The sequence below is a fragment of the Pelobates fuscus genome, chromosome 1, assembly GCF_036172605.1.
Source record: "Pelobates fuscus isolate aPelFus1 chromosome 1, aPelFus1.pri, whole genome shotgun sequence".
NCBI classification, from domain to species: domain Eukaryota; kingdom Metazoa; phylum Chordata; class Amphibia; order Anura; family Pelobatidae; genus Pelobates; species Pelobates fuscus.
Genome location: NC_086317.1, coordinates 416,018,810 through 416,030,097, shown reverse-complemented (window position 1 = coordinate 416,030,097; position 11,288 = coordinate 416,018,810). Strand labels below are relative to the sequence as shown.

Here is an 11,288-nt window from a genome sequence, read left to right as displayed (position 1 = left end):
CTATCTATCAAATACTGAGCTAACCATAGTGACATTCCTTTAGTCAGTGCTCTAAATGTTTAGCTAGGCAGCTCCATTGGCTGGGTCAGTTAATAGGCACTAGACAATAATTACTGACTAGCTTTTGAGATCGATCTGTGAACCGTGGAGCACTGGTTGTCCTCAAGGGAGTGTTATAGGCTGGGTGCCCGGGAGGCCCGTGGGGCAAGCCGAACCACCGTAGTGTTTATGACCTATCTTGCCCTATACACATTGCTAGATCTAGTAAAGTAAAGTAAACAGTACGATTGCGTCTATATGTGCCTATTTAGAGGCTAACTAGGTAGATTAATTGCCTATGAAACCGTGTTGTCTACCACGAGGTGATAACTTTGACATTTAATCATCTCAATCACTATTTTACGTTATTTACACAACTTCTACAGATCTAGACTCAGCCAGACTCTATTACAGATCTCTACAGGTTTTCTCAATGAAACCACAAAGTTATGGCTCCTCAATTTTGAGGCTAACTAGCCTGGTTGATCATGGTGGGGAGAAGTGGTCAACCTACCGACCCGAGGCAGCTGGTGCATTGCTAGTTTGTTGTCCATGCCCCCTCCACTGCGGTGGGGGTTATCCCTGTTAGTCTTCCTGCAGCATTTTATACATATTTCATATCTTGCCAATGGTAGCAATTTCTGGAGCCCCCTGTGTACTGATATCCAAGATGGCTGTCATCACCTCATCGGAGGAGTTATTATCACAGAGCCTTAGACACCCAATTGAATGGTTTGCTTCATATGTAAGATAACACCTGCTCCAGATTCTGAGCTAGTCTAGACCAGCGGGCCTTGCAACGTCAGAGTCCCTGGCTTTCCATACCAGATCACCAGACACAGGCAGTTCCTGTTCCTATGTATCCCTGCTAATGACCCAAGCTGCGGGCCTAGAGCAGTCACCCAGCTGTATCCTGCTTCACTTTCCTGGAGGCTGTTATAGAAAACCGTGTGCTGGCACTGATATCAGGAAGAGCTTGCCACGTTGAATTACCCATCTGCACAAATTGCCCTGTATGGTTCGGTTCTCCACGAGAAAGCAAATTAAATGTATCGAGATTTGGTTTACTTTTTCAAACGATTGTCTTGTTCACTGTACCTTGTTGGTCATTTTATTTTATTTTCCTGTAGTTTTATTTGCTTTTTACCCGGCAGAATTTAGTCACGCAGCACGCAAGCTGTTGTGTACTGCAAGTGCAACCTACTACCAAGTTTCAACTACCACATAAGCATGTAAAAGCTTTAATGGTTTATTTATTTTGACAACCTTTATTTTGCAAAGATTTTCCAATATTACTGAGCAGACATACAATGTAACAGGAAAAGTGGAATACAGAACAAGTTCAAGGAATACAAATGGCGAAACCTACCATACTCTTGTATTGTATATCATACTTCTTGTCATCTGACCTTAAATAAAGAATATTAAACAAAAATAAGAAGCTGGACAACAACATAGAATGGAGAAGAGACAAAATTAAAACCACTACTAATTTGTTTAGCCAATGACACTGCCATTAGGTGTCCAAACCCTCCTCTGACTTTCGTTACCATTCCTTTAGTGACACCTGATGATTGGGGAAAATAGTGAATTCCACTCTTACACTCCTTACTGGTATAGAGCTTCAAATTATTTAATTGATTTTGCATAAAAAAAAACAATAAGAGGGGGCGGAGCCGAGCAGCAGAGGCAAACGGTCGCACAACCCTGGAGCTCCGTAAAACAAATGGAGAAATCAAGCCCAATTTCAACCAAAATTACTCCCACTGTAAGCAGACCCTCCCCCCCCCGAAACTCTGATAATGACTATAGAACAGGAAGGATGGAAACCCTAAAAGACAATTTGGGTTGTGAGACTTCTTTGCACCAGTTCAAAAGCCAACTTTGCTCATAACCCCAAACCCAGTTGCCATATGTTTAGCAATGAGACTGGCACTTCAGGCTTCTCAACAACATATAGCATAGAGGCAGCAACTTACTGGGCTCTGTAGCAGATCAGCTCTGTTATATGTTCCCTTATAAAATTCAGTCAAGTTAGCCAAAGACAGGCATCTCCCAGACAGCCACTGGAGGCAGACTTAAAGGGAAACTCCAGTGCCAGAAAAACGATCCGTTTTTCTGGCACTGGAGGGTCCCTCTCCCTCCCACCCCCCAATCCCCGGTTACTGAAGGGGTGAAAACCCCTTCAATGACTTACCTGAGGCAGCGCCGATGTCCCTCGCCGCTGTCTCCGCGACGCTCCTCCTTGTCATTACGTCGGCCGGTGGGCGAGACTAATCTCGCCCACCGGCCGAGGAAACCTAATGCGCATGCGCGGAAATGCCGCGCATGCGCATTAGTCTCCCCATAGGAAAGCATTGAAAAATCATTTCAATGCTTTCCTATGGGGTTTTGAGCGACGCTGGAGGTCCTCACACAGCGTGAGGACGTCCAGCGACGCTCTAGCACAGGAAACCTGTGCTAGAACCCAGGAAGTGACCTCTAGTGGATGTCTAGTAGACAGCCACTAGAGGTGGAGTTAACCCTGCAATGTAATTATTGCAGTTTATGAAAAACTGCAATAATTACACTTGCAGGGTTAAGGGTAGTGGGAGTTGGCACCCAGACCACTCCAATGAGCAGAAGTGGTATGGGTGCCTGGAGTGTCCCTTTAACATTGACGCCACTGGAGCACTTCCTGGATCCTAATGGACCTTTGGTCCGGTATCTGACGCTGGACATCCTCACGCTCTGCATGAGAACATCCAGCGTCAGATTCTTCCCCATAGCAAAAAGCATTAATTCGATGCTTTCCTATGGAGAGGTCTAATGCGCTCAAGGTATTTGCCGCAAATGCGCATTACCGCCCAGTTGTCAGCTTTGTATTACTGGCACTTATAGTATCCCTTTAACTAAAGAGACTCATCAAGCTTGCCCTTGATCTCTAATCACACAGGATGTGTTAAAGAAAGTATCACCTGTAGAGTAGCTCACCTAAGAATTCCAGAATACCTGGCTTCCTATGTGCTTTCATAGGCTAAAGATAGCAAGAAGGATTAAGAAAGGTTACTCACAGGGTAAAGCATAAATGTGCAAAAACAGTCTATATTAGTAACATTTTGTTGAAAATCACTGAATATTCAGAAGAATTGCAAATCACATACTTACTAAATGCAATTCAAGGTGTATTTAGCAAATTGCATTGAATGGTCACATCTAGTTTTGACAATTCAGCATCTGCTAAAAAATTCCACATAGAATATGAGATGGATATTTATCAAACATTGAACAACTGCACAGATTAACTTCAAAGTGTTCCAGTAGGAAGAATGTATGCAAAATGTAATAAACACAACAGAAATCTGAAGCATCTGTTCAGGAAAGTAAATGGAAATAACGGAGTCCCTTAGACCTCTAGTGCTATTTTAATGCATTTACATGTATTTCATATTTAACCACTGGCATTTGTTTCCATTTCTTTTCAAATTACCCGCCCCCTCCCAATCACTAGCTACCCCCCACCCCATATTAGGACAATTACATAAAAAATTCTTGGTTTGCGTTTGTCGAAGTAATTCCATCATTACACTGTATCACCCCATATTAGGACATATTAGGACAATTACATAAAACATTCTTGGTTTGCGTTTGTCGAAGTAATTCCATCATTACACTGTATCACTGGACGTTCTATTGCTCTCAATGCAAGCTGTATGCAGTACACGTGGGTGTGGCGCCACCATGTGACGTGTAGGAGCCGTCAGCAAGGTGACAACTAACTCTCCCGGAAGAGGAAGTCCTGGATGACTGCTGGAGCACACAGGGGCAGCCTGGTTGGAGCTCTGCCTACTGCTGGAGGGGTAATGAGTTGTGTATAGAGGTGGGTGTTACAGTGTGTCTGCCAGTGGTGTATTGTATTCCTGCTGTAGTGCAGTGCACTGTGCTAAATGTATTGCTCACACATGGCAAATATATTGACAATGCTGGGCTTTTATTGTGCTTCGGGGTTTATTATATCTCTGTAATCACTCTGATACAAAGAAATATTATATAATATAGACAGCTCTTGGACTTGTAGCAACGTGGACCATGTCAATCCCTGGGGATATATTTAAATGCAGTTTATTATAAAGGTCATATAAAATATAAATGGCATGGATGTGACTTGCTATATTAATGAATAGTATGCTATTATGGTACCTTAAAGGGACACTATAGTCACCCAGACCCCTTCAGCTCAATGAAGTGGTCTGGGTGCCAGGTCACCCAGGTTTTAACCCTTCAGATGTGAAACTGCTATGTTTACATTGCAGGGTTAATCCAACCTCTAGTGGCTGTGTTCCTGACAGCCGCTAGAGGCACTTCTGCGACGCTGGATACAAAATTCGCATGCAGAATGTTCATAGGAAAGCATTAAGAAATGCTTTCCTATGGACTGTTTGAATGCGCGCTTGGCTCTTGCCGCGCATGCACATTCGGCTCCATTCGGGAGCTGACGGCGGGGGAGGAGAAGTCACAAGCGCCAAGGGAGGCTGGCGCTGGATTAAGGTAAGTTACTGAAGGGGACTCTTAGGATTGTATAGTGTCAGGAAAACGGGTTTGTTTTCCTGACACTATAGTGATCCTTTAAAATGGAGCATAATGGAAAATATTTTCTCTTATGTTAAACTGAGAATGCCTGTCATCTTATAATTAAAAGATAGAAAATGGAAAGGTTTTATGTAAATTGTTTACTTGTCAGAGAGTTCTATATTAATCCGCTAATAATCTCTGGAATAAAACATGCGCAGAAGTACCCATAAAACCTGTTAGGCATGTATACCACATGTCTAGCTATAATCTATCTACATATATTTAGAAAATCCATAACCACCACATTTCACTGTGGTTATAGTGCACAGAGTCTTTTTCCCGCTGTGTCCCTGGTTTGTGTCAAAAGGCTCAGCTTTTCCACCTCATTCCTGGTCCCTCTGCTGTGACTGAGATAATGTGGAAGGGAACCTTGACATTATCCATCCAACTTTGGATGGCAGTAAGAGGCCACGCACACTCAAGAGGCCAGTGTGATAACGCAGAAGTATACTTGTACATTTTTCAAGTTGCAGCAGGGGGACCAGGCTTTAGTTGTCAGGATAAATTTGTTTTATATCAGATAGCTTAAACTGTTTCACGTAAACCAGGGGGTCTGGATCCAAAGATGCATTTTAAACCATTACTGGTACAATGATTTGCAGTGTTTATGGGGCTAATAGCCTTCATTAAAGAGTCGCTCTAGACTGGAAGTGACATTTCTACACATTTTAATGGGTAATGTAGGTTTCACCTGACCTGTTGACATGTGTAAATCTGTCCCTTACATTATTTATCATTCATTGAGGGGAGGTAGGCACTTGAACAATGTGCACCATCCGCATCCTCTGCTGTTTGGGAGATCAAGTTCAGGATTGTAGCTGCAGTGATTTGTGCAGAGACTGGGACATTGGACCTCCTTGCATCATAAACTATACTATAATGGTGCTTGGTGTTTTAATTTTTCACAGTGAATTGTGGTGCTCTAAATCAAAGCAGCTTTGAAAGTATATGTATCCATCTTGGCAAATTCATACCCAGCATTTGCAATACTTTTTTAAATTCACTAATGGTAAATGATTCCACTAGATTAAAGTATATCTTGAAATAGAAAACCGTGCTGACACTTCCAGGTTAATTTAATAAAGAAACATCCTAGCACCATAAGCACTACAGATCATTGTATTATTTATGCCGCAAGGAGTCTTTGGGTGCAGTTTCTCCATTAAAAAAAAAAAAACAACCTGATTTCACACAATTTGACAACAAACATCTGTCCCTGCCCCTAAAGTCCGGTCTCTGATCCTGCTGAGATAAAAAAATATTTTGGTTCCTCATTTTCTATTCAAATTTGGTGATGATAGGCTGAGATTGCTGTGGGCAGCTAAACCATAGCCACTACAATAAACTGTAGCAGTTTTGATGAGCAGAGTGACCAATGATATATCTATCTATTATCAGTCAGTGGGCTTTTGATGAAGAACTGTGCAGACATCAATATTATGTAAGAATGAGTCTTTCAGGGCACAACTGGATCTAGTCAATCCCAGTGCTATGCATTTTTCATTATGTTTTTTGTAATTAAACAGCAAATCTGGTCGATCTTTTTATACACCATTTTATATCTCCATCTTTCTTCCTACAGCTTCCGCACCAAAATGCCATTCCGATGACATCATCATCATGCTTCTGACTGCGTACTTTGTACTTGTGGGTCTGCTAGCTCTATGGGCAGTGCTGGAATTTTCTGTCTGCCACTCCAAGCCACCAGCGACAAGCAGTTCCTCTGGCAATCCAGCGTTTCGCAGTTTCCAATATGCCTTTTACAGAGCCTACTTTCCAGCTCTAGCTGCAGACTGGCTGCAAGGCCCTTATCTGTACAAACTGTATCATCATTATCATTTCCTGGAGGGTCAGATTGCTATCATCTATGTGTGTGGTTTTGGAGCCAGTGTATTATCAGGTCTGGTAAGTGCCCCACTTACAGGTCGACTTGGGCGAAGAAAGTCCTGCATACTCTTTTGCTTTCTCTTAGCAGGGTGTTATCTGTGCAAACTGTCCCAGGACTATTTTGTTCTTCTGACCGGAAGGGTGCTGGGAGGCTTCTCCAGTTCCCTTTTGTTTTCTTCCTTTGAAGCATGGTATGGTCACGAGCATGCTGAACATCATGATTTCCCTGCTGAGTGGCTTCCTCACACCTTCTCTCAGGCAGCAACCTGGAATGGGGCTATTGCTGTAATAGCTGGGGTGACAGCAAATGCCTGTGCAGAGTGGCTTGGATTAGGACCGGCTTCACCGTCTGTGCTTGCAGTGCCACTCCTAGTATTATCTATAGCTCTGGTGGTACGTGAATGGGATGAGAATCATGGACAAAGCGCAAGCTTCACCAGGACGTGTGGTGATGGATTGCGGTGCTTGCTGAGAGACAGACGTGTACTTCTTTTGGGTGCCATTCAGGCCTTGTTTGAAAGCGTAGTTTATATTTTCATCTTTCTTTGGACCCCAGTACTAGATCCTCATAACACACCACTTGGCATTGCCTTCTCCAGTTTTATGGCAGCCAACGCAGCAGGTTCATCTCTCTATCGCCTTGGTACTTCCAAAAAATATCATCTGCAACCCATGCACGTGCTGTGTCTATCTGTCCTAATGGTCTTCTTCTCTCTGTTCATGCTAACCTTCTCTACGGGTCCAGGCCAGGAACGTCCAACTGAGTCATTCCTAGCCTTCCTCCTAATCGAGTTGGCTTGTGGACTATACTTTCCAGCTATGGGGTTCCTGAGACGTCGTCTGATTCCAGAAAAAGAGCAAACTGGTGTATTGAACTGGTTTAGAGTTCCTTTGAATTTACTTGCTGGACTTGGACTACTCGTACTTCATGACACTGATCACCAGACTGGCACAAGGAACATGTTCAGCTTGTGTGCTTTTACAATGTTGCTTGCTTTGCTCAGTGTAGTAAGTCTCTTTTCCTTGGTAAGGAATGACCCAGAGCTGCGTTTACCAAGTTCTGAGACAGAAGCCAGCGGACCTGAGAGCTGAATAGTCAGAAGAAAATAGGTGCATGCTGGGGAACAAACAAAATCAGGAGAACCAGAAGGATGGACAAAATGTTTGGCCGAGGAACTGCAAGATAACAAACATGGGAATAGGTATTTTATACATTATTTGAGATGTGAAGTGTGTCATGATGGAATTTAAATATTCTCTCCACTCCAGATAACGGTTAATGGAAGACGGAATGGAAAATAGGATGTCCCATAAATTTGTTCTTCTATGTTGCCTGGACTGCACTGAAGAATTCACCATGTCCTGACCTCTACGATTATTAATGCAAATATTTAACTTGATGGGGTGGCAAAGGGGTTTATGAAGGTGTGAACTGAAACGTCCTGTTTTTTTTGGGGGGGGGGGGTTTTAAACGTTACTCGATATTAAAATATTGTGCTAAAAGCGTATCTTTGCTCAATATGCAGCTTTATGTTTCTTTGAATCACAAAGTGTTTCTAGCTATAAGTAGTCATGTGTAGCCCGTAATTTGCAGGACTGTTTTTTTTTTTGTTTTGTTTTTTTTTTTAAATATACGAATAGTTGTAAACTTGGGAGAAACTCTAGAGGCTTTTTAAAATTAATGTCTCAATTTGTTAAATTTATCTAAGTGGGGAAACTCCAGACGTGTATACAGCTTTAATTTCAAACCTCAAGTGATGTCAGAAGCAGAAAGGAAGAGACAAATTGATGGGGAGGGAGTATATTTTTTATCTTTATTATTTTATTTGCTTGCAAAAACAAAGACAAATACTTAATCAATGCTGTTTTTATTTATACTGTGTTAAAGGTCACAATGGCATGCTAGGTTTATTTTTTTTACCAACCATGTAGTCTCATGCGTCTGTTCATGTTACTTGCAACTTCATTTGAATGAACAAAGCTGTTCAGAATGTAGGCTGAAACATGTTTGCAACAATAGCCGTGTTCTGCTCATTGTCCACAACTAAGGCATCATGTATATATTTTGACACCATTGTGGGTAAACAGGGAGATATCTGATTTTAAGTTATCACCTTTCACAGAATCGTTCATCACTGTAAAAACATCAGTCCGGGAGTATCTGAGTTATTTTGAAGTAATATATAGATAATAGAAAACAAATGGTATTATTAAAGGCTAAATATGTTTATGGGTTATTAAATGTTTACTGGGGGTGAAGTGTGCAGTTATGCATATAATAACCTACATTACTGCTACACTCATGGGCCTTTACCTCCACCATCCTGTCCTATGCATCTTCATTCAACAATCGCTTGCACACCAACAAAATCTTGACACCAGATGCTGTTTTGCATTAAATAGATAACAAGAAAAATGAATATTTTCCTAAAAAAATTTAATAGCTTACTTTTAGTGAGTTATTAGATTGTGGTACTACCTCCAAAGTTGCCGTTTATATTTATATAAATAGTATTTATTTTTTTTGTGAAAATTTATTTTTAATGCTTTTATGACGTAGTTAGACCTCCTCCCAAAGAAACCAGAAACCGTATTTGCTTGAATGGCTCATAGTCTGTCTGATCACCCTGGGATCCAGTCACTATGATAATTATAATAAGAATTATTGGTATTGATATAGTGCCTTACAATATTAATTATTTAATTGCCTTTGTTGATTAAAGCATGTAATCACCGGAATTGTCTCCCACGGAGATACTGGGGGCCAATCTAGTAAACTGTGAATTGATAGGATTTATTAGGGTTAGCTAGAGTTAGAAATGGCCAAATGTACAGTAAACCAGGCACAACTGTGTAATCCTTTTGATGCGTTTATTTTCAAACTGGGTGATGTTTCAGCTCAATGAGCCTTTAAGTTGTAAGTTTATGTCAGTATATTTTGCTATATTTTTTTATCTTTCTGAGCGTGGCACCACGTTTCCTTCCGTAATAGAGGCAAGCTGTCCATATTTGTACAAAGGTTAGAAATAGTGTCAAAATTTGAAGCTGAACAGAAATCAAAAATTGCAGAGGCCACCTACTAAGAAGAGGCTAGTGGGGAAAAAATCAAGTCTAATATTCTAGTAGCCAAACAAAAAAAAAAAACACATTTATTAATATCGACCGTTGAGCTACTTGATCAACGAGAGAGCACCTGTCTACCAAATATTTAACTGCGTCTAAGCCCTGGATAAAAAGTTATCCTCGTGTTCCGGTAGGTAATAGTAGAGGACATAAGGAAGAGAAATAAACCGCTCCTACCATATAATACACACGGAAATAAAGAAGCAGTAGCTCTAAAAGTAAACCGGAAAAAAGGGGATCCTAACATAAAGGATAATCTCTATCAAGAGACCCTGATTAAAAAGAGCTAGAAAAAGTCCTTATGAGGAGAATCATCTCCTACTTAATGTTACACCTCTAGAGGAAAGGGAACACAAGAGGCATGGTTACCATCCACAACCCATCACTGGGATTCCCTGCTAGTGGGAACTGGAGATAAGTGTTCCCTAAGAACAAAATTGGGGTTCTAAATGCTTGGGCCACCCGATGGGTATCGCTAAACAGGTCCGGTCAGGCGCTGCGGGCGTCTAAGACCGCTACCTGACCCCTCTTGTATGGGATGCTAGGAGGAAATGACAGCACTTCCTCTCAGACAAAATGTGCCGGCTGGAGGAAGACCAGGAGCGCAGCGCGGAGTGAGTAGCTGCCGCCCTGGCAAACCATCCTCAGCCTGCAGCACTGAAGGAAGAAAAAAGGTAAGTTAAACGTGTGTGTGTGTGTGTATATATGTGTACCTGTGTCAGTGTGTATCTGCCAATGTATGTGAATCTTTGTGTGTATGTGCAAGTTTGTGTGTCAGTGTGTCAGATACATACACACTAGCACATACAAACACAGATACACTTACCTTGACACACACCAGTACATACAAAAAAATAAGGTTTATGCAACAGCACAATTTTTTTTTGGGGGGGGGCGGCCTTCCAAGTTGTTGATACACTATGTCAAAGGGTTCCACGGGAAAAATGAATTGGGAACCCCTGCTCTAGCGGTATAACATTAGGGAGATGATTCTCCTCATAAGGACTTTCTAGCTTTTTCATCAGGATCTCTTGATGGAGATTATCCTTTATGTTAGGATCCCCCTTTTTCCCTGTTTACTTTTAGAGCTACTGCTCCTTTGTTTCCTTCTGGATTATATGGTAGGAGCGGTTTATTTCGCTTCCTTATGTCCTCTATATATATATATATATATTAGAATATTAGACAGGGCTTCTTCCCACAAGCCTCCTCCTAGTGGGTGGCCTCTGGGATGTTTCTTGTTAACCCCGTCTAGGTGACCTCTATTCTGATAGGGGGTGGGATGAGGGTTCTGTTCCCATCTGTAAGAAGGGGGAACAGGATACCAGTTAGTCCTAATCTCTGGTACCCTTCTTTTCTATTTATAAATGTTGAAATTTGAATCTGGTCAGCATTGTGTCACCTCAATAAATAGTCTCTGTGAAGTAAGCAAAGATACGTGACAACATTAATGTCTAACGTGACTGTATAAATTACCCCAAAAACCTAGCAAGGGTATACGTGTGTTGACCTAGTGCAGCAGAATACAAATCTGGCAGGATTATTCACTAGAACTACAGGAAGTGCGTAAAGAGTGTCGGCAAGTAGTGCTACATGCTCAGTGTTTTATAATGTTGTGACAAAATGTG

At 41.6% G+C, this 11,288-nt stretch overlaps 1 protein-coding gene across 1 annotated transcript; it reads left to right on the top strand.

Moving 5' to 3' along the window:
• Positions 1–3,792: 3,792 nt before the first annotated feature.
• MFSD5 (major facilitator superfamily domain containing 5) lies at positions 3,793–8,904 on the top strand. Its single transcript, XM_063444824.1, has 2 exons — positions 3,793–3,898; positions 6,233–8,904. Exon 2 carries the CDS (start codon positions 6,271–6,273, stop codon positions 7,627–7,629), a length of 1,359 nt encoding a protein of 452 aa, XP_063300894.1. The 5' UTR covers positions 3,793–3,898; positions 6,233–6,270; the 3' UTR covers positions 7,630–8,904.
• The last annotated feature ends 2,384 nt before the right edge of the window (positions 8,905–11,288 follow it).